The sequence below is a fragment of the Lemur catta genome, chromosome 15 (assembly GCF_020740605.2).
Source record: "Lemur catta isolate mLemCat1 chromosome 15, mLemCat1.pri, whole genome shotgun sequence".
Lineage (NCBI taxonomy): Eukaryota > Metazoa > Chordata > Mammalia > Primates > Lemuridae > Lemur > Lemur catta.
Window position 1 is genome coordinate 6,765,322 of NC_059142.1, and position 23,809 is coordinate 6,789,130.

A 23,809-nucleotide genomic window follows, 5' to 3' on the forward strand; every position below is an offset into this window, starting at 1 on the left:
GGGTAAAAGTGGAGACAGCAGGTTTGCTCTCTCTTGCCCTGAATGAGAATAAGGATTATTCTTTGCTGTTGAAAGTTTTGAGAAAGGTCACACTGGGCTGGTTCCCTTGTTCTCCTTGTGGGATTTGCAAATACAAGTTAGTGCTTGAAAAATCAAGAGAAAAATTTCAAAGTTGAACCTAGTATTTATTTGCGTATTCCCCCTGCCCAGGAGAATGTGACAAGAGCAACAGACAGACCAAGGACTTGCCTGCCCTAGCAGTGACCCTTGGGCACCCTCCTGCTGCAGCATGTGAGAGTGGTAGCGTGTCCCCATGGGTTTATTATTAAAACAAGAACATATGCCAAGCTCAGGGATAATAAATCTATTTTAATAACATTACTTTTGACAACAATTTGTACATGTATTTAAAGATAACTTTCACCCCCCCCCACTCCATTACAAATTGAGGATTGAACTGCCCTTGCCAGGAAGTGAGCTAAGCCGTAACGTCAAAAGTCTGCAATCCCACTCTCTCTCAGAGAAGGGTGGCTTTACACTGTGTTGGGAAAAATAACTAAGCATTTAAATTTTTCATTGTACACCTGTACATTGGTTTAGATTGAATGGCTCAAATTAAACAAATATAGATTTCATATATACAAATATTATATCATATATAGGTATATTATATCTATTTTAAAAGGATAAAATTTTAAACTTTGACTTTGCATGCATGGCCCAAATCTTTTCTCACTCCCTTAATCCCCAAGTGTGGAGAGGCCCCCCGGTGCCGTCCCGGCCCTCGCCCTGGGACCAGGTGGGACTCATGAGAAGGGATGAGCGGCAAAGGCCGGTGAGCAAAGCAGGCCACACGCAGGCTGAGCGTGGGCCGGTGTCTCCGTGGCTGGTTTCGCTTTCCTCTACATGCTTTGGGTAACAGAATTATTGCTATTCAGTTGTAACCTCCAGAAAGAAGAGGTGGGCTCCAGGACCTCAGGTGCCTGGAGGGGTAGAATTACTCTCAGCTAATGTTTTGGGGGAATGGGGGCTACCTTCAAGATACCGGCAAGACCGTGTTTGACATTCGAAAGTATCAAGAGACAGGGAGTAATGGCAGCTTTCAGCCACACGGTGGGGAAAAAGAAAACTGTTAGGAAATGAAACAAACTTTTAAGCCATTTGCTTTGGAGCACACACTGATCAGGGGCTGCCCGAGAGTTCCCCGGTGGCGAGCCCTCCCCCAGGGAGCTGCAAGGGTCGTGCGCCAGGACTGCCGGAAGCCCGGACCTAGTCCAGTGTAAGTGCAACGTCCCTGCTGTCCTGTTTCCTTTCTGTGGCCACTAAGCAGACATCGCAGGACCCGACAGTAGCTGTCTGGGTAAAGCAGCAGCCCTGGGGTCTAACCAGGCAACGCGACCCTCTTCTGCACCAGCCCACCCTGCCAATGACGTTTCTGACAAACCCTTGGGTGGAGAGGTGGGCGTTACTGGGCATGGAGGCTGAAAGTAGATCAAAAGAGGCACAAAGTCAAAAGGCAAAGGTCAAAACAAAGGCCGAAGTCGCCACCCGAAAGGAAAAAGAAAACAAAATCTGCACCACCAGCATCGCCACACAGACCGATCACGATTTTCTGCCAAACCCCAACCTCGCGTTGGCAGTGACAGGGAAGAGCCAACGGAGAACACTTGGCAAGCTCGGGGACGCTGCTCCTGGCGGCGTGTCCGGGGCCCACGCGTGTATGTACAGGGTGTGGGGCGGGCGGGTGCGTGTCAGAGGGCCGTGCTCTCAGACTCCTCCTCCTCATCCCTCTTGTCAGTCGCCGAGTGCCGCTGCGCGCGCTCCCGGGGACTCAGGCGCAGCGTGGACCCCAGCTCTATGTGGATCGAAGGGATGTCAAAGTGGACGAGATCTGCAAGTTGGGGGGGAGAGAGGTCGTTAAGGAGGCTTCCGGCTAGACAAGTGCGCTGAGCCTCAGGCAGCGGGGTGGGGAGCTGTTGTGGGGGGGTCACTCGGAGGTTGGTTTAAGCACTTTGCTGCAGGACCAGGTTGTGGGGGGCCTGCTTTGCTTCTCCCTCGTAAGCTCGCGGTACCCAGGTACCCAGCGTGTGCGCAGCGGTTCAGAGTGGAAGGCCAGAACAGCGCCTCCCCCAGGCTACCCAGTGCTTGATCCTTGATATGGATGCTCTTGGGGCAGGTCTTGGTGACATTGCTTTTGGGTATCTGTATCAGACTGCATTTTGTCCCCTAGAATCTGCAGGGACAGGGCCTGAGACAGCAGAAAAACACCCGCTGCTTCTCCCAAGTCCATGAATGAATGGGGGGACCCTGCCCCTGTGTCCTCATTCAGAAACAGCCACCTGGCGGGTGGCCCGTGGCGGCAGAGCAGAGGGTCTCCCTCAGGACTCTGGTAGTCACAGCAGCAAGCTGTTGTTCCCTGACACCGGGTAAACCCCCACCTCTGGTCACATCCTTATTAGAAGCACTAAAAGATCATTTGTCCTAGCGAGACGATCAGGAAGGACGTACCTGGAGTAACAGTGCTCAGTGGGGACATGTGTGAGTCGGCAAAGGAGACAGGAGTCCTTAGAGCCAGCAGTGGCTCAGCATGTGCAAGGCCCCTGTTTGACACTCACGTTGGAAATGGCCCTGGCGCTACAGCCGCTGCCCCTGCAGGTGCTGGTGAGGCTGAGCCTGCTGCTTTGGGGGCTGCAGGAGCAAACTGGGTGTGCTGGAGCCAGAGAGTCACGGACCCTGGGGTCCTTTCCCCTGCCATGCTGTCTCCCCCGCTCTGCCTGCTTCTGCCCTTCGCCTCGCCTTGTTGTCAGCCTGGGCTGCAGCGGCCCTCGGGGTGACAGAGGCAGTGAACCCCGTGGGAGAGCAGCCCTGGACCACCCTCGGGAGGTGGGGCTTCTGTTTCTATGTTTTGTAAGACACGTGTTCAGACTGAGGAATACCAGACTGCGTGTACAGACGGACACTCGGCATCATACAAACATGGAAGCTCAGGGACAAAGGTCCTCCTCCCTCACCCCACTCCCACCCCCCAGAGAGTCCTCTAAATGTCATCCAGCCTGTCTTTGTTTCGCTGCCTGACGGAGGAGAGAGCTGGTGGTGGCGGGGTGGGGGTGGGGCACTGAGGCTTGCTCGGTTCAGCCAGTGCCACCTGCTCCTCCTGCAGCACATGGCTCTTCTGCCTCCCAGGGTGTGCGTGGGCCCCGCGCCTGCCTCTGCCCTGCCCTCACTGCCTGGCCCCTCTGCCCCAGGCACAGGGGTGAGGCTGTGCTGGCCTGTGGCCGGCCTGCTGTGCGGGTCGCACTATCAGGTAAGCACAAGCTCCACTGCTTAGATTCAAAATCTCAAATCTGTCACACAGTAGATGTGTGACCTTGGACAAGTTTCTGACCTTCCCTGCACCTCAGCAGTCAGATGGGAATCGTCAGGGTGATGAGTTTAGACAAGCCCGAGATAGGCCCTGGATGTGAGCTGCCGCGCCCTTATCCAGACCCCTGAGGGAGAAGAGCCACTTAGCAAGGGAACAGGGCTCGGGGAGAAGCCCTCACCAGCACTCCTGGGGGCAGGAAGCTGTGACTTCCGGTTTCCAGGCCACTCTGCCAGGAGACCTGCCTGAGTCTCTGCAGGATCATGGGCCACAATGGGGGCAAAAAACCCGGGTTTACTGTGGCCATCCCTCCTTACTGGGGCAGGTACACCTAATTCCTTCTGGCTTCTCTCATGTTCTTGCCTTGGCTTTAGTTTTGAGCGTCTACTCTCTACAGGAGGAGGAGACCAAGCAGATACTGATATAAATGCTCCAAGATACTTGTTGCATTGGATAGGAAGGATCTGGCAGGCCAGCACAGCGGGGTGGGGAGCGGGGAGCTGGGGCTGAGTTCTAACACTACAGATTCTTCAGGATTTGCCAGCACACTCAACCTGGCACAGAGGAAGACGGATGTTAGAATCTCCGTCTGGAAGTGGAGGTCTGCTGTTGCAAACTCATGGCCACAAGAAATGGGGTCCAGGCCCTGGGGGTGGACCCTGTGCTGGGCTGCACCAGGCACGACCTCCCCTGGGGACCCCTTCCTAAGCAAAGGTGCGCAGGTGAATGTCCCCAGGGCACTGGGCACAAAAGACTCCCCCAGATGTGTCATATGAAGAACAGATCTGGTACCCTCCACATCCTACACCTGAGGAGAGAGGAGGACCTGCACGGAGGTGACGCTCGCGGAAGAGAAGGAGGGGCACAGGACAGCTAAGCTGCTGGCTGCTCTCTCCCCCAGCTCTTCCTGTGCAAAGACAGAGAGAAAGGTCAGTGATCCCTCAAAGCCAAGTGAGCTCGCGGATCGGCTCCTCCTTGCTGAGGCCGGGGAGGCTGGAGGGTGAAGCAGCCATGCAGACGGGCCGAGCCACATGCAGAGACAGGAGCCGAGAGGAGCAGGCGGCGGCTGGCCTGGCTACCGGGCGGAGGGGGCGAGGCCGGGGCCAGCTTACCCTGCAAATCCCCCTCACACGTATCCAAAACTGCGTCACTCATGTCACACAGCTGCAAGAACACAATGACAGGATTCGGAGAAAGGCATCAACACGACAAAACAAGAACGTCACAAAAAAACTATGCCAATATCACAGTCCCAGGTGGGGCCACACCAAACCATTATGGAGTCTACACTGGCCCAGGGCTGCAAGGATGGGACAAGACAACAGTCTGCTGTCAAAAGGACATTAAAACAAAACAGCGTCTGCAGAGGGCAAGGGGCATTGTTAATTCTACAGGTCAGGGGTTCTTAGACCTGTGAGATGGGAGGCCGGTCATTCCATTTCTCGTAGAGCCCTGGGGGCGCTGTGCTCGATACCTTCTGTTGCCCACTCTGCTCCCACATTTCTGCTCTCATCCCGCTCTTTATTGCCTCTCCTGCGTGCTGTCCCCTGGTCATTCTATCACTTGCAGTGTGGACACTATGCTGTGTCCCTTCCTGGGGGCAGCGGGATGGGAGAAGCAGCCCCGAGAGCTGACTCAGGTGACCACGAGTGCTCAGGCAGGTCCCCTCCTCCGGGCCTGTCTGCTCCCCCCCACCCCACGGCCCTTCAGGAAACACGAGTCACCACGAAGAATTGGGGGTGGGGGCAGGATGTTCACTGCTATTTTTCGGAGAGGAATTGCCTTAATTTTTAATAAGCCTCAGAGTAGATGACAGCAGTTGTACATTCAGGATTAATCACAACCAAATATAAAGAAGCCAAATCACCAGATGGCTCTTCCCCATAATATTTAAATCTGACCCATCGCAAACACTTGCAAACTTGACTAGCCTTTCATTGGCAGCCGGGGGCGGAACCCCACAGGCTCGCTGCTCCTGTCCAGCCGAAGGAAAAAGAAACCACTCTTTTGGAGAGGGACATGCGGAAAAAAGTGCAATATCTGTGACAAGTCCCAGTGACCCTAGGACCTAGGGACACATTGTTTTTTGAAAGTGTGTGCCCGTGTGGGGGCGTGTGTGTTTATTCCACCCCAAGCTGCCTCGCCTTCTGCTACTCGGGACCACACTGAACAGACATATGCCCAGGCTCACCGCACTCTCCGCCGTGCGGTGGGGTGGGCTGGCGCCATTCCAAGACACAGCCCAACACTCTGCCTGTCTCCCCGAACAAGAAAAATGCTCTCATGACTTCAGCAGCCACCACAAATATGCCCCTGACTTTATAATCTTTAAGTGGTTTGAAGTGTCTGGGGGACGTTTCAAAGACATCCCGTTTCTTCCAACCCGTGAATGGTTTTGGCTAAATGTGGTGTGTGTTTGTGATTTCATGCCTACATTGTTTTCTGCGAGAAGATAACTCTGCCTTTGTTTTTAAATTTAAATCAAAACTAAATTAAGTAGTCGAGGGTTTATCCAATTAGGTCCTCAAAGAATAGGCGGGAGTGGGGGAGTCTGGGGCAGGGACGTGCATCTTTTCTGAGATTGACCCCTCTCGATATATCTAGAAATATATTTTTCTAGCAAGGGTTATGTTACTAATGGGAAAAAATATCTTTGGTTCCTAGCCCCTGTTCTCCAGATAAGCATCTATACCTGTCAGTTCCTCGGGCTCTATCCAGGGAATGTCCCGCCTGAGTTTTTGATGCTCTTCTGTTATCATGACCAGCTTGCAGCCTCTCCCAAAGCCCTACTCCAGAGGACTCTGGATGCTGAAGCCCCAAAAATGAAGACCAGAAATAGATCCCTGGGCTGGCGGGCTCAGCCTGGGAGAAATCGCTTAAGAAGCCCCTCTGCGGGACCCCTGGACTCCAGGGCTGCTTTCCCCCGGTGGGCTTCTGAGATCCTCTCGTGAGCCCCCAGTGGCGCCAGCACGGCCATCTCAGGGCGCACAGGAATCTGTTCGGTGGCAGTGACCTGACGATCCCCGCCCAACCAGGCACATTTCACTAAGGGTCATAGGACAAGGTGAGGGAGCCCGTGGCGTGGTTACCTGTAGACATGCTTTCCCCAGGGGATACGCCATCCAGCAGGGGGGGCTCCGTGGACTGGGGACTGGAGGCTGAGAGGCTGACCGTGGGAGGCTGAGGAGGCGGCAGGGTAGGTCTCTGTCGGGGCTTGGGAGTGGGTCGAGATTTGGTCAAAGTGCTCGTAAAGACAGAAGGAGAGGCCAGGGGAGGGGCTGCGGCCGGGGACAGCTGGCCCGAGGCCAAGGAGTACCCCTGGGGGTAGCTCAGTCCGTAGGGCGACGGGGTGCTTGGGGGGGTGGGAGACAGGCTAACTGGGGACGGCTGGCCCGTGCACTGGTCAGCCACAGCCCCCGGCTGGCCAAAGGGGGCCTTGGGTGGAATTGGTGCCAACTTCTTTGAAACTGAAAGAGAAAACACGACAACAAAATACAACGTTGTTAAATGAAGCCCATCCGTGTGGCCTGCTCACACACCCTCAGTGATCACAGTTGTCACCAGCCCCTCCCGGTCCCCATCCACCCACGCCTCCCTGCCCCCCGCCGCTTACCACGCTGAGAGAGGCCGATTTTTAAAAATTAACCCAGAGCTGCAAGTCTTCATATCTTTCCATCTGTTAACTAATTTCTCCTCCTCTTTTCTGGCTTCCTGCTCTGATCTACACACACAGACCCAGCCAAAGCGGAGAGCACATTTCCCATCCACAAGCATGGGCTGTTTTCCCTGCAGTGAAGGTATCGTGGCTACACACTAGGGAGGAGTGAGTCGGTGAGGCCAGGTCCGACCGAGGAGGATCATGTCTGTAAAGCATGATACGATCACGACTTACAGGAGCTGCAGGAGCCCCTCGGTATCGATGCCTGAACATGCCTGCTCAGGAAGGAGCTGGAGGAGAGGATGTAGTGACATTACCCTTTCCACTTCCAGGTGGTGACAGGACAAGGCCATGATGTTAAATTGTAGACACACTGTCAAAAGACAGGTGTGAAAAAAAAACCAGCTAAGTGTGCCGTTTGTGGGCCATGAATGTGGAGAGAGTGGGGAAGACAGTTACACCTTTCAAAAGATGGCTCTGGGTCGGGTGCCGGTGGCTGATGCCTGTAATCCTAGTACTCTGGGAAGCCGAGGCAGGAGGATCGCTTGAGGTCAGAAGTTTGAGACCAGCCTGAGCAACAGCGAGACCCCATTTCTACTAAAAATAGAGAGGAATTAACGGGACAAATAAAAGTAGAGAAAATTAGCTGGGTATGGTGGCGCATGCCTGTAGTCCCAGCTACTGGGGAGGCTGAGGCAGGAGGATCGCTTGAGCCTGGGAGTTGGAGATTGCTGTGAGCGAGGCTGACGCCATGGCACTCTAGCCTGGGCAATAGAGTGAGACTCTGCCTCAAAAAAAAAAAAAAAAAAAAAAAGATGGCTCTGAACTACTGAAGGTCACTTGGGAAAGGGACCCGGGGTCACTCAGGGCTACATTCCCTGCATAGGTCCAATGTGCTGCAGAAACGGAAAGGTTCAACCTGTCACTAGCACGAAGAAGCTGGCTGGCTGTGGCAGGAGCCCTGGCCCTCCGCTGGCTTAGCCATCACCTCTGCCTTGTTGGGCTGAAGGAAGGTTAACGAACTCATGGCATCTAGACTGCAGTGTTGCTGGAGAGAAGCCCTGGAATGCTGGAATCCCACCACCGCCACTTTGGCCCAACTCCTATTCAACCTTCAGGATGAAGTTTCTTCTGGGCCACCCACCTAACTCTTGAGTCTGGAAAGGGTGCCCCCATGTGTCCCCACAGTGCCCCGAACACCCCCAGCACAGCAGCACTGCGTTATTGCGGTGTGTTTACCTGTCTGGAAAGCACAGAGCTCTGCACATAGTAGGGCTCAATAAGTATCTGCAGAATGTATAAGGAATGAATGGGGATGAAGCAGGGGCATGGGTGAGGGCAGGTGAGGAGACAAACTGCCACTGCAGTCTGGGACTAGGAGGCTGGAAAGGGACCTGCCGTGGAGCTATGTGTGGATGAGCTGAACTCGGCCCCATTTGGCAAATCCTGGAGTTAAAGCCTCTCCTGAAAGCATGAATGGCCTGAGTATAGAACACATTAAATGACATACTATTTTAGACATGTGAAAGACTTTGCAAAGAGATGGCACAGGTAAAAACAAACCAAAAGCGTTCAGATAAGTACACTCGGTATAGCTCCCCATTTATGAAATGTCAGCACGGAGTGTATCCTTAGCTTCTGGGAGTGACTCTCTGAAGAGAGAATAAGTGAGCCTTCGACAGTGTGTTCTGGAGGCAGAATTCTGGGCTGGGCAGCGATGGGTCAGTGTAGCAGCTGTCAGGCCTTCCCAAAGAGAAGTACTGAACGTCAGGACTCACGCAGGAGCAATCCGGAGCTGTCACCTTGTGCAAGCGATCTAGGGGTGGCAGCTGTGCAAGGCTGGCCCTGGGGGCGAGGCTCTCATGGACGAGCCCACACAGCTTTTCAAATGACAGAGGCAGGACCTGTCAGGTCCATGGAAGACACCTGTCATCCTGGGCCACGATTTCTGCGCTGGTGGAGTCATTTGGTGCACCGGAAGCACAGTCCTATATATGCCCCTAAGAAGCCCATGTTTCAAATGAGTAAGCTGAGGAATAATGGTGAAATGAGCGCTCTCTCAGGGTTGGTTAACGTCCAAAAGCTCTAATGCCCAGATCGGGAATTGTTCTCTAAACCACACGGTATCTCAGTACCTACGGCAATGGAAGGAACCGAGCCTTCAGGGAGGGCACAGCCACCTCTGTCCTGAGAGCCACGGGAAGGGTGTGGTGACGTACCTTTCCGAAGGGTGTGAGGACTCTGGTCTGCGGGCGGCTGGCTGGGGCTGGCACCTGGCTGTGCCCCTGGCTGCGTCCCTGCACAGGCTGTCCCCTGGCTGGAGCCTGGACTTCCTTTCTGCCCAGACCCTGGAGAGAGTTCCTTGCTTTTAGAGGTGCTGCAACATAAGCACACGGGACAAAAGAGAACCCCGGAACTCAGTGGACTTCAGCATCAGCCTTGCCGACTGCAATCCCACGTGTTCTTCTGGGCCTCGCCTGAGTCTGTCCCAGCCCTTGTCTGTCTTGGTCCCTTCCTGAAGCCTTCGAAGGTGCCTCATGACATGACTGTCCTTTCTTGGAGCTCTGCCGGCCTCGGTCCCACTCTCATCTCTGTGGCACCTGGTGCTCACTGCCAGCACCCCCTTCACACCTCTGCCCTCTGTCCTCAAGGAGACCATGAACAATGAGAGGGCAGGGCCCCTGGACATCCCACTGTAGCCTATCCTATCATTGACATGGGAATTCTAGAACATTCTGAAACTGAAACACTGAGCGTTCCTCTCCCTTCTACAGCCACAGCCTACCAGAGCCAAGGGGAGTTGTTAGGTTGGCGTGCCCAACGGGGGCTCCTGTCGCAGGCGCAGGCTGCCGAGCCTCTGGCCCCAGCTCTGCAGCTCTCGGCTGTTGGCCTTTAGCCTCCCACACACGGCCACCCGGGGGAGGGATCCTGGGGCCCATCTTCAAACACAGTAACTGGCCCAGCGGATGGTGGGCTGGCACAGACCCAGGCTGTGCCCTGGATGTGGGCCAGTTCAGTCCCCATTCCAGGCTCAGAGAGGGGTGAGGGTCCACGGCAGTGAGGACTCTGGCCTCTGGAGTGCCTCGAATGGACAAAAGGACACCCTAGGTCACCAGGTCCCAAACTGGATTTATCCTTACCGCTAGGTTCTCTCCAAAGGATAAAGTACACGTTAGAAGACACCCGACTTGACTCAGCTCAACAGATCAGGGACAGCACATACATGGCAGATTGTCACTCCCTATCGCCGCCAACACACTGTCCAGGGCACATGTCACTAACTGTCTCCACAGCCCCCCAACGGTGCTCTCAGGCAGCCACTAGTGAATCAGGCAGGTGCTCCGGAATTGGGAGCTGTCTGTCACGCTCACGAGAACCTACGTGGACTCTGAGGCCCGTAGGTGGGGCTGCAGAGTCTGGGAACCTGAATTCTCTGCAATGGCTGTTTCTTCCCCCATAAGAGCATTCATGGCCTATTTCTTCGTTACATTTATCTAGAAACTCCAAATATTAATTTGGAGGAAATACCAATAAGGATATACCCCTCACGCCCACCGAGGTGAGAGAGTGGGAGCAGGGAACTGGGCTGGACCAGCGCACAGCACCAGAGCAAAGGCTGGGCCGGCGCGGTGGCTCACGCCTGTAACCCCAGCACTCTGGGAGGCCGAAGCGGGAGGATCGCTCGAGCTCAGGAGTTCGAGACCAGCCTGAGCAAGAGCAAGACCCTGTTTCTAAAATAATAATAATAAAAAAATAAAAGCACAGGTCAAGTGCCCTGTGGGGAGGAATAAAGGAAAGACCACGTTCCAGGCAGTGGGACATTCTCTCCCTCTCAGGATGAGTTTCATACTACACCTAGGCAATTCTCCAACGGAAAAAAGCCGCTTTACCCAGAGGAACCAGAAGAGCAACAATTCCTTTCTCTACTCTGTTAACGAAAAATGAAAACAAAAACAGAAAATCCTTGCCTCACTCTGCTGGACAAAGACTTGTCTTTTGTTCCTCCTCCGGCTCAAGGTCACTGGGCACCCTGGCATTCATGCCAAATATCTGCCTACCTTCCCATCCAGCTCTGCCACCACCAAAAGGAAGGTCAAACAATCACGGAAAACACGAAACAAGCAAATCAGAACACTGCTTCTTCTGGGGTGACAGAGTCTTCTTCCTTCCTTTGGACAGACATCTATCCAGGGGATCTAGGAATGAGCTCTTCCTTCTGTCCCCTCCCACCTGCAACACCTTCCCCAGCACGGAAACAAGTATTTACCTACTTAGCCCGGTCCTCTCTCGCCAGCATAGGTGCAGCTGACCCAGTGGGGACAGGTGGGGTGTGGGATGGTTATTGGGAGCGCTAGATGAAGGAGGCACGGTTAAGGCGCGTGTGAGGACAGGTTAGTTCTGGGGCTGCATGGCTCAGTGAGTGAGCTGGGTGCCAAGAAGCAGGAAGCAGAGTTTAGAGATCGCGTTAATGCTAAGCAGTTGAGCAGGATGCGGAGGCCGAGCCTGGCTAGACCGCCAGGCCTGGCGGGGAAGGAGCTGAAGGTGGGGCCTGGGGTTGGGGGGAGGAAGGTGGGGCGAGTCAGAGGGAAGGAAGGGCCTGCCATCCTCAGGGGAGGGGGAGCCGTAACAGGAATCCGGCCACTGGAGCAAACATCATCTGTGCTGCAAATGTCCAGGAAACAGAAAAAAACAAACAAAAACAATGGAACACCCGTTTGTATTGGGAAAAATCCACGTGGAGAGAGAAAAAGTGGTGTAAAACAAATAAGAATACTTACACCCCAAAAAACCTAGAAAGCCAGTCAACTTGGGCGAAAGGGAAGGAAAGACATATGGCTGTAAAGCAATGTGACTGACCTTTCCAATAATCTGAACCAGTGGGTGACGGTCCCTGCCCACGGGTGACTCTGCAAGACCACCCATCCATAACATTCCTGGACCGCCTTCAGAGCCTGGGGGAATCCAGCTTCAAGGGGCATTTTTTAGAAATGTCATTTATATGCCAAATGCCATATGGCACCAAGTGTCCTTTATGAGATGGAAAATCAGGATGAAGCCGATGAGTGTCCTAAAACGGAACCATCTCAGCCGGTTTCCTGTGTGTCCTTTTCCTCCTTGTCAGCCACACTGGCCCACCATCCCCGGGCTCTGCTTCTGCACTGAACCCACTCTGCCCGCTTCCGTATCCCTCAAGCTCACCTGAGGCCCTCAAGTGCACAGCCAGAGTCGGCATCCGCTCTGAGCTGGAGCCATGAGCAGCAACCTCAGAACCCCCAGTGTCAGGCTCCCCTCCCAAGCTCTAAGACTCTCCACTTTTCCCTTTGTCATTTCCCGATTTCACAGTGAAAACACCTTCTACTCATTAAATAAATAAATAAAAAAAAGCCTGCTATCCTCCTGTTTAGAAGGTTGGTGTGGGCGTCCGTGTGTCTGCGTGTTGGTGGTGGCGCTGCATGGGGGCGCAGGAGAATGCGTGTGTGTCTGCTGGAAGACGCAGGTGAGAAGATTCGGCTTCCCAAGTCTCTACAACTTTTCCGGCAGTGGCCGTCGGGAACGCCACGCCCCTGACACAAGGCACAGCAGCGTCTGATTTCAGGTAGCTTTCCTAGTTTTCTGAACTGCTGTTTGAGAACAGACAGAAACAAACAAACAGCAAAGGTGTTTCACGGTGCAGTTCCAATTCCAGCAGCCCCTCCTCCAGTCACGACCCCTTCAAGGCAGGGCCGGTACCGAGCGCTGTAACTACCTGTCAGCTCCTTAAGGGCACTGACTGTATTTTTTATCTCTGGTCAGAGAAAGTTTCCAGTTAATGTTCCCAAAGCTGGTCACGGAATGGACTTCTGTCCCTCTCTCCTCCCCCTGAGAGAATGGAAATGCACCCACGCAGAGGTGCAAAGGTCCCCGGGCCCAGTGCGGCTACTTCGCCTTCCCTCCTCCCCATTTTGGCACTAAAAATGGCTGCTGTAAATCTAAAGGAAGAGGAGAAAGTGGAGAAACACTGAAATTCTACATTTCAAAACAGTGCACAGTGCCCGCCCCCGCCCTTATCGGTGGTTGCGCTTTCTGCCATTCCAGTTCCCTACGGTCAACTGTGGTCTGTAAAACAGGAGAGCACAGCACAAAAGACATTTTGAGAGAAAGACCACATTTGCATAACTTTTATTACAGTGCAGTGCTATAACTGCTCTACTTTATTTCTAGCTATTGTTAAGGTCTTACTTTGCCTAACTTATAAATTAAACTTGATCGTAGGCATGTAGGTAAGGGAAAAATCACCGTATAGGTAAGAGTTGGGTACCACTGGCTGTTTCAGGCCTGCCCTGGGGGTCTTGGAACGGGTAACGGGGACCACTGCAATCGCAGAGCAGAGGAAGGGGAAATAGAGTGGGATGTAAGATTCCTCCCGGCTTTGGCAAGCTGCCCTGTGTGTTTGCTTGGGAAGCCTGCACCTCACGTGGGAACCCAGGGAGCTGCGGTCCTTATTCGGCGCCAGCGCGATGCGGAAAGCCAAACGTGACTGCTGAGAGATTGCGGGGTGGAAGTGACCCCGTCCCCAGGCCTGAGTGCCGGCGGCCGCTTACCTGGTGCGCTCGGGCCCGGGCTGCAGGCCCACGGCGGACGGCGAGAGCGCGGGCGGCGCGGGGCTGTCCAGGGGCTGCTCCGGCAGCGGCGACGGCGGGGGCGCGGCCAGCTCTGCGGGCGGCGCGGGCGGCTGCATGGAGGGCGGGGCGCACGACGCTTTCCGACCGGCCGAGGAGCCTCTTCGAGCCACCCAAGAGGTGTCCATGACCCTCACACCCATGCTGGCGAGGGACAAAAGACACCTGCTTACCCACGCGTGACAGGCGACAGGGGCGAGGCTCCCTCCACCCCCACGAAGCGGGAACATTCAAGCGAGTCCGAGTCAGGAGGCAGCAGCGCAGCTTAGCACCCGGGCGGAAGCGACGCGCTGGGGCTGTGCTCGGGCGCCCCACACGGCCCAGGCAGCCCAGGCGCGGCGAGGGCAGTCCTGTCACCCGGCAGGGAGCAGGGCACACTCGCAGCACGCTGGCGTCCACAAGCTGCGCGTCAGCCCTCTGCCAAAGCCAGCTGGCCTTAGGATGATGGCCTGACAAGCTCCCTGGGGGGAGAATCCAAGCCTTCCTCCTTCCTGAACTGGCCTAACTGCGGGGCGGGGCGCTCACTCCTCCCCAGTGCAGGGCAGGAAAGGGGGCGGCATTGAACTAGAACAAGGAACTGACGACCAGCAGGAGACATCTCAACACACACCCTTGTGAGGTGGCTCTACCTAGCCCCAGGTCCACTACTGCTGGGGACCCTGGCCAAGTCACATCTCTGTAGGCCACTCCCTCTTGTCTACACAGCAGGGAAGGGGCTGCTAACCCCATGGTCCCTCTGGGCTTGGATGCTATTTTCATCGTGGGCACACAGCTTCAGGTAAGTTGGCCAAGCAACCAAACACGGCGCATTCACCCTCTCACAGAGCTCACTACGACGCATAGCTGGTTTAGTTTACGAGACTGGAATGGCCTCATAGCTACCAGAGGATACCGTACCTTTGGATTTTCCTAAGGCTGCAGGGACAGAAACATACAGATATTAGTGTCAAAAAAAAAAATCTACACCTTCCTTTGGACACAAAGGTTATCTTTCTGCAAGGGGCCTCCTTCCATGGTCGGGGTCTTGGGTGGGGTTTTCATGGTGCCATGACATTACTACAAATGAGTTGGTCTCTAGTTAAAGTGACTCTTTTTATGTGGGTGAAACGCATACCCTCCCCAGCACACAGGTGAGTACGGAAAGCAGCTGAAGAGTTGATGTTGGTGTGGTGTGGGGAAGGCGGAGGCAGAAGGGAGAGAGAAATTGGTAGAAGTAGCCATCTGCTCATTTCTAAATTACGTGGACTTAAGAGGAGGTGAGTTCCTCTGGTCTAGGAGGTGCTGGTACTGTGGGCCTTAGTCAAGGGCTTCACTGACTACGAAGCTCTCACATTTCTAGTATTAAGGGAGACATGGACATTCGTGCAGGGAGAAAACAAACACTCCCGGCCAGCATTTGTCTCGATCACTTACGTGCACAGCGGGGTGGGGGTATGAGGCTGTCACACGCTCACTCTCACTTTTTCCCTACCTGATGGTCACCCACACTGGTCAGAAGCAGAAAGCTACACCATGAAACCCTGCCCACTTGTAAAGGACACATTTACCTTGTAGAAGTGCAGCAAGATTAAAAAAAAAAAAGGTTCAAGTATGGAGATTCGGTTGTAGCAGGTGGGATTTGGGTCCTTTAAGGAAACATGGCATGGGATAGAGCCTGCAGTGAGGAGTGAGGAGTGAGGAGGGGAAGAGTGATGCTGAAACCAAGCACACATGGGATAGGACAGTCTCCTGACTCCCCTCCCCCCTACGATCACCAGGGACTGGTCCACGTCTAGTGTCACTGTTGGCATTTCTCATGGTCCCTGGATGGCTTCAAGGAGTCACCTGGGATGGGGAGGGGGCAAGGATGTGTCTTCCCTGGACCCACTAGCTTTCAAGTCATCTGGGTCTGAGAACCCTTCATCAATAAATAAGTGCCTTTTATAGGATGTCCAGAGATGCTCTTGGGGGCCACTCGAGACTGGGACAGAGTCCCGTTGTATCCCCTCGTATTTAACGTGGGCTGCAGGAGACTATCAAACTGCTCTCGAGGCTTCAGAATTTATCAGTATGGAAAGCATAAAAAGGTCAACATTCCACCTGGGGAAGGGAACTGACACCACTGAGTTGCAGGGGTCGGTGAGGATGGCAGGCATGCACGATGTTTCCTGTGGTGACCAGTGAAAGGAGCCCTAAAAGATGCAAGTCCCCCCGATCTGCTCTTCCTTGCCCCATTCTCTTCTACTTGCAAAGACCTAGCCCACCCTGGGGGAAGCATAGGCCAGAGCTGCCGGGGGACGCTATTTCCAATGGCGTCTTCCAGTATCAGCACCTCAGACACCAACCAGGCTCTCTGGGGATCTTCACCTGCTTTAAGGGAAGGTGCCAGCTTGGGCATGGGGTAGGTACTGAGAGAGACCTGCTAAATATCGCCGGCAAAATGTCAGCAACCGAGAAATACCAGCTGAATGTACTACTTCTGCCTTTTTAAAGAGATGGCAGTGCTGTAGGTAATCACCACTTTCCCAGCTGAAATGACTTTCTTACGAGAGGTGGCATCGCATGTTCACAGGGAACACGCACTGGATGTTCCCTGGCATTTCGAACAGTAATACGAATCTTTACAGAGTGACTCAATCACAAAGGCAGCAGCAATGCTCTTGGAGGCCTAAAGTACATTTACCTTCCAAAGCAAACTGGTATATTCCAACATTTGAATGTCCAGATAAAACTCAACCCAAAGACAGAAATTACACAATTGCTCAGTACGCTGCCAAGAAGGGGACATCACCGACAGATAGGGGGATCCAACCAGAAAGTCGTATCAGCAGTTCACACATTTCTGTTCATTGTTTTATCACATAAAGAAGCAACAGTAGCCAGAATCAAAGAACTGCTTGTGTTTCTTAAGAAAGGAACAAAACGGAAGTGGAATTAATTAGAAACAATTGACTCTAGCAGACATCACTGCATGGATACTTAAGGCCAGTCTGGATGGCAGAGATTGCCTGTGGCCCAGCATTTCTGGTAAAAACTGAGAGCAACTTGGTTTCCCGATCCCTTTATAGCGGGATCAAGGTGAAGGCGGGAAGCCAGAGGCCAGGAAAGATTTCTAAGCAGCAAAGAGTTTGGAAATCAGTAAGCAGGAGGCACCAGGACTCCCAGGAGTCGACCCCCAGGGAGAGGGGTCTTTTGGCTTTTCTACGCCTGCTGGTGGCAGGAGGTAGGCAGCGTGTAGAATCTGGGAGTCTCCCACTACTCTCTCAGGGTAAGGAGACAAGTGACAGGGAATCCCGAGTTGTCCCTGCTCATCACTGGGATTCACAGGGGGTGGGCCGGCTGACACGTGTTCACTTTGGCAAAGTAGCCCCACTGAAGTCCCGTCTGCCCAGCTCCATGCCTCCCTGCCTGCCAGCACCTTATATTGGTGTGGCACTTATCATAATGCACACTTGAGTATTTTTCACAAGACTGTATCATAGAATAGGTTCTGGAATGACCCAGGCTTCTAGTCGCAGTTCACTGACTTGGTAGAGCTCTCTCCTCATCTGCAGAATGAGGCTAATACCTCCCTTCCCGCTTCCAACATTTCCATGAGGGTAATTTACCAATTATTGAGTCTAAGATATATTTAGCATGCCCTTCACCACGACCTGGCTGCGGAAGCTGAGTGGTCACCCCGTGGGCTGTAGTGGGGTGCGACAGAAGGAAACACAAGGTGTGTCCAGTAAGAGGTCTGGCTAGCTAAGCAAATCGTGTTTTACGGGGCTGACAGCGTGGAGGCTCAGAGAATCAGACGACATCTTGATGGAGAAAATATCAAGGCCAGTGCCCGGTTGGTGTGGTTTGTGTGTAGTGTGGTGATGTGACCCCCTTTCCTGCTGGGCACAGCACAATTGGCTTTGGAGGCAGAGAATTTGGGTTTGAATCCTCGATTTTCCAATTACTAACTGTATGCTCTGATTACTCTCTGTTAAATAAAAGTAATAACATCTGTTTCCCTTAGGGTTGTTGTAAGGAATCAGTAGAATACGTGCACAAAGTCCCCAGCCCTTACTAAGAAATCAGTAAATTGTGGTGTCAACAATAGTGCTCTGTTCTTACATGTGCCAAGTACTTTTTATTTTTTAAAATCCACTTGGAGAAAGAAAGAGTGAACTCAAGTGTAAAATACGTTGATGAAAGGAGGGAAAGGATACTCTGTCCGTGAATCAGTCATAGCACGAGCTGGAGACGCTAGGAAGACCCAATTTGGGTTATGTCGCCTGGGTTTAGAGGGTCTGCCATCAGATTTCTTCCCTTCCTAACACCAGCCCTAAACATCAAAAGATTCTGGGGTGGGTTCTCTGGTAGAAGTAGAGGAGGGAACAGAGAACAAGGAATAGAGGTAATTATCGGTCCCTTTTCCCTAAGGTGCCTTGGTCTTGCAGGGCTCTGATGAGTTGGATGGGCCGACATGGGTCTCAGAGGGGATGCTGAAAGCCCACTCTGATGACTCCAGGCTATGGAACAGAAAAATAAAGGGCGTGGGTCCTCACAAACCTTTCTAAGTCTTAACTGCCCGGCTTAGGTCATCAGGGCAGCAAAGGAGGCAGGAATCAGGGTCGCCTTGGCTGAAAGTTTCTTTGGAAAATGAACTGTGTTGGGTGCAGCAGACGCAGCCAGGAATGGCCACGTATCCTGCCTACAGAGGGTATCCCGTGGGTATCCCATGCCCTGGGAGCCTCCTGCAACCTTCCGCTGTCCTTGGCCAGTCCCTTTTGGTTTTAGTAGATTTTTGTGCTGCAGAATTAGCTCAATTGCTCATGGTAAGTTGAAGACAGATAAACACATTCAAGCACCTGAGGTGGCAAAAAAAAAAAAAAAAAGAAAAAGAAAAAGAAAAAAAAAGAGCTTTTTCCAGATACCTCAACAGTGGAAAAGTAGGCCCAGCCATGTTGCTGTCTTAAAAACATGAGGATGTCACTCAAAAATCTGGTTCATACACTAAAAAACAGCTAATATTTACCATGTGCCGAGCACTGTTCTAAAAACTTCATAGTAATATTTCATTATTTTGAGGTTTGTGTATACTATGATTTCCCCATTTTGCATATGAAGAAACTGAGGCCTTCAGAGGTGAAGTAACCAGGATTTGGTTCTAAAGCTCAGACTTTGCATGTAGGGCTATTTATAGGGTTATTGTTCTCACAGTGTGAGCAAGAAGAAGGAGTAGAATGAGAAGACCTAGAAATGCCTCCTTCATGTTGGAGATGAAATGGCATCCCTCTTTTAAAGTCAGTTGCCTGGCAGGCCACACGCGGTAAGGACAAGGTCCAGGACCAGCGGAACAGTTGGGGCCTCACGAGGGACGCAGTGAAGTGTCGTACCGGTAAGCAGGTGCTCGGCAGTCAGCTAGAGCAGCCACGGACCGGGCAGCAGACGTGGACGCCTGCTCACTGCTAAGCCCCCTTCTCCAAGTCGGGGTAGCTGGCACCGTCACGGGGCAAGCAAGGAAACCATGCGAGGAAACTCCTTTGTAATCTCCCCATGATGGTGGGGTTAGGAGAAGCCTGTCTTCGTTGAGGAACTGAGGCCAGTGGGGAGGAGCTGACAAATTCACTTACAGCCATTGCAAGCACAGCACGCAACATTCTGTGATGTACCTGCCCACTAAAAGCTGTGGGTCATACTACTCCAGACTCTGAGGTGGGAGGATCATTTGAGTCCAGGAATTCAAGCAAGCCTGGGAAACCCAGCGGAACCCCGTCTCAAAAAAAAAAATAAAAGTTGTGGGTCGGGATCTTCCAATCCACACCCTCAACTCTAACCCCAGCCAGTGCCTGGCCCTTGAGACAATCTGTCCTGGACGGAGACCTCACAGAAACGGAGAGCGACAAAGGCCTGACCCAGAGAGGAGGGGAGGCGGGGGTGGGGGAAGAAGAAAAAGAAAAAAAGAGAAAGTTAAAATCTGAAATTTGGAAGATCCCAGCTCCAAGAACAGGTCTCTACAGGTAGGATACACTTATCACTGAGCAGGAGTTTGCTGTGGACCATTCTAGGTAATAAATTGCCACCAAGTTAGCAGTTTTTTGTTTCTTCCTCTGAAGGATAGACATCCACAGTGCCACAGTGCTATTTTTGAATCCCGGTCAGGAAGAATCCTAGCCAGAGGAGGTGTCAGCCAACACAAGGCTGTTAAGTGTTCAAGTCTGCAGAGATTTGGATGGTTTTGGTTTTTGCTCTAGAGATCAGCTACATTTGGCAAAGGCCAGCCAAGAAAGCGGAGACAAGAAAACCGGGCAGCTTCCCAAATACCCACTGAAGACTTGGAAGTGCAGGGACAGCAAGATGGACTTGGAGGCCCTGCTGCGGTGGCAGGGGTCCGCTGGGGTCACAGATGTTGTCCTGGATAGCCAAGGTGAGTGACGAGGGAACCTAAGATTCCTAAGACTTAGCCTTGACTACACTCACCCTGTGAAGCCTGAATAGGCATTTTCTAGCTCTTCTGGGAATAACTTCTCAGTAAGTAGCAACGAAGTATCTTAACCTCCCCAGGACAAACAAAGGGCAAAGGACTCTGGCAACATTTCAGACTTGCTCCCAGCATCCACAAATACAGAAGTCCTCTGTAGGAAGCTGAGGAGAGGCCTCTCAAAGTTCCATTTGGACAACCCTAAATCAAAATAAGTCTGATTTTCCATTGTCTGCAGATGACTTTCTAGATAACCTTGCCGTATCACAGGTTCAGGCACTGGGCCATGATGTAATCCCTTTCAGGGTTACTTTTTTCCATGTGCTGTTCATCCCTCCACTGTAGGATCTACAGAAAACATCCGAATCTGCAATTATAAAACAAGTCCCTTGGGACACTAGTTCTGATTATCTCAGGCTTTGTGATCTAACAAATTCGGGAAATGATGCATGCCACAGCCCCTTGCAGAGATCCATGGCATGGAACAGCATGCTAAAGACTCTAGGAAGTCGTACACTGAAGAGACTGGCTTAAACGTGTTGAATCATATGTTTCAGGAACTCACTAGACATCGGATTCCACCACACCCCCCTACTCATAATATATCAGTGGAGGCTAGTATTCCACAGAGCGCACAGTTCAGACTGCTCTGGAACACTCTCAGTGAAGTGTGCCTGTTCTGAATTACTGAACATCTAGATAAAAGACCAGATGGGTGGAACAAGACCCACTGCACTACAGCTCAAGCACAGGCTGGCAGTGGGTCACAGGCTACGCTGAGCTCCAAGGGAGGCCGCTAGCCCTGGTGTAAACATCCTCGGGAGGCTTTCTGGGTTGCTGTCAACTGGCTCTGGCAGGAACCTCCGAGGAGTAGAGCACTGTGGAGCCAGTGAAGTGGCTTCAGGTGTGTCTGGTTTCAAGCTTGGAAAGAGGAGGTGTATGTTAGTCTTCTGAGAACAAAGAGCCAAGGTGACTGCATCTCTGCAGACAGACTGCCAGCCCCCGGGGATCCAGGCAGGTTTTGGTTGGGTCTGCGGGGCAGCTTCACAGATGCTGCCAGGGCCTCGCCATCAGTGGGTGTCGGGCTGTGGAAGCCTAAAACTAAGCCGGGGCAACAGGACAGATGGACGAGCCGGCAGGACAAGTGCAGAGAGCAGGGGCCAGAGCCAGAAGGAAGCCAGCAGGCAGCGGGGAAAGAGGGTGCTGAGGAAACTCGGGATAGAGGTGGGGACCAGGCGGCGTGGTCCTGAAAGTGTGTCTGAAGTCTCAGGCTGGCAACTTGCAAGGAGGAGAGGCAGAGAGGAGTAGGCAAGGGAAGGTGACAGCCCTTGGGAGGGCAGAGACAGGATGCTAGGCTCGGCTGCATCACCAGTGCCATTTCCATTCCTGCCTCTGAGCTTCTCCACTGTCCCTCAACAGCCCTGGCCAAGCTCAGCCAGGCTCTGTCGGGGATGTAGCCAAGGGGGGCATCTGGCAAATGCTTAGAGTCCACAGCCCACTGCTGCCCACTGGGTGCCTCCTGACCAACAAGCAAGAAAGTGTAGCCATTTCGGCCAACTCTTTTGAAAGCAGTAGGAAAAAAAACATTTAATTTGACCAGGAATTCTGCCACTGTCAGAAAACTAGAAGGGATGTGTGGGATTGCTTTCATTTGTTATTTAGGACTAACAACCTAAGATAAAAATTTCACTATTCTATCAAACAATAAAACAATACAAATAAAAAAGACACTAAAAAACATAACCTGCACCCTAAAATTTCTAAGTGGGAGCTAAGTACAGAAAGCAATAGTGTAATTTATTTAATACTTTGTTGCTCTGAGTGTTGGCAGAGTGAGGACAATCTGCATATCATGCTGGCTAATGTACGAAAGTTTTGTTTATTTGTCTGTTTGTTTTTGAGACACGGTCTAGCTCTGTCGCCCAAGCTAGAGTGCAGTGGTATCATCATAGCTCACAGCAACCTCAAACTCCTGTGCTCAAGCAATCCTCCTGCCTCAGCCTCCTGAGTAGCTGGGACTACAGGCACACATCACCACACCCAGCTAATTTATCTAATTTTTGTAGAGATGGGGTCTCATTCATACTCAGGCTGGTCTTGAACTCTTGGCCTCAAGTGATCCTCCTGCCTCAGCCTCCCAGAGTGCTAGGATTACAGGCCGGAGCCACCACACCAGACCAGTAGGAAAGTTTTAATAAGTTAAAAAAAATTGTACCATTGCTAAATTCTTTATTCAGAACAACAACGTTATTCAGTGGTTGTCAACCCTATATGCACATTAGGGTCACTTGGAGTGCTGTTAAGACATCCTAATCCCGGGCCAGGATAATCAAATAAGATGGGAGGATCTGGGAGGTGGGGGTGCAGAACATCAGCATTTTTTTAAAGCTTGTTTTATCTTTTGTGTAACAAACTACCCCCAAACCTATCACAGATCTCCACAGTGTTGGCAGGCTTGACAAGACGGCTTGTCCGCACCACACAGCACTGGCTGAGGTGGTCTGACCTGGGCCGATGCCTCCAAGACCACTCACTCGCAGAGCTGGGAGGTTGTGCGGGCTGTCAGCTCGGTGCTCTGTGGGGGCTGGGGTGGGGGTGGGGCTCAATTTCTCCCAAGGGGCTGTGTGGACCTCCACGCAGCATGGTGGCTGAGTTCCAAAGCCAGTGTTCCCAGAGACCCAAGAAGACTCTACAAGGCTTCTTCTGACCTGCCTCAGAAGTCCAGGAACATCACTTCTGCCACTTCCCATCTACCAGTCAAGCAAATCACTCAGGTCACGTGCAGCGGAAGGGAGGGCAGTCAGATCCCAGCACGCAACGGAAGGACAACCTGAGCATGTGCTGCCATCGGCACCGCCAAGCTCTCGGAGTGGAGCTGCAGTGGATGGCTGTACTGGCTTCCTGCGGCTGTAACCAGTACCACAGTGTTCATAAACAACAGAAGTTCATTCCTTCACAGTTCTGGAGGCCAGGAGTCTGGAATCACTATCACTGGGCTGAGATTAAGGAGTCGGCAGGGCTGTGCCCCTCCAGAAGCTCCAGGGTGGAGCCCATCCTCGCCTCTGCTAGCTTCTGGTGGCTGTGGACGTCCTTTGGCTCGTGGCCACATCTTCACGTCTCCTCCTCTGTGTGTAGTAAAATCTCTCTCTGCCTCCTTCTTGTAAGGATGCATACGATGTCATGTAGGGCTCACCCCAATGATCCAGAATAATCTCTTTATTTCAAGATCCTTGTTTTAATCACATATTCAAAGTTCTTTTTTCCAAACAAAGTATTAAGTACAGGTTCCAGGGTTTAGGACCTGGTATCTTTTTGTTTTTGGTGGGGGCATTATTCTGCCTACCACAAAGATGGATAATGTTTAGACAACATTAAAGGTCCTGAATCTGACCCAGGACTGACTAAATAAACCCAGCCTCCCATGTCATCATGAACTGGAAAGGCATCAAGACCAAAGCCCGGAGTCGTGAGGGGAGTAAACTACTTTGAGTGATGTCTAGGACGTAACAGCCATCAGCCCAGGGAAATGTCACTGACACAGATGGGGAACTTATCATTTTTTTTCAAATTGTATGCAGTTTTTCTGCCCCAAACTTTCTTCTTTTTCTTTTTTTTTAAGTAACAGCTTTACTGATATATAATTCATATTTTCTTTTTAACCTAGCCAAGAAACTTCAATGAGCTTTCATTTGTTAGTG

The 23,809-nt window shown here is 52.3% G+C and overlaps 1 protein-coding gene across 5 annotated transcripts in view; it reads right to left on the bottom strand.

Moving 5' to 3' along the window:
* Positions 1–349: 349 nt before the first annotated feature.
* The window catches only part of ARHGAP44 (Rho GTPase activating protein 44), a 173,623-nt gene continuing 150,163 nt past the window's right edge, over positions 350–23,809 (bottom strand). For 3 of the 5 annotated variants that reach the window (XM_045526935.1, XM_045526936.1, XM_045526940.1), the window contains 4 exons: positions 13,601–13,822; positions 9,239–9,396; positions 6,451–6,828; positions 350–1,891 (listed from right to left, as the gene is read on the bottom strand). In XM_045526935.1, the coding sequence (XP_045382891.1) occupies positions 1,752–1,891; positions 6,451–6,828; positions 9,239–9,396; positions 13,601–13,822 (898 nt within the window). In that variant the 3' untranslated portion in view covers positions 350–1,751. Of the gene's footprint in view, positions 1,892–4,473; positions 4,526–6,450; positions 6,829–9,238; positions 9,397–11,308; positions 11,682–13,600; positions 13,823–23,809 lie in introns of those variants that run through there. The other 2 variants (XM_045526937.1, XM_045526939.1) reach the window with 2 other exon arrangements.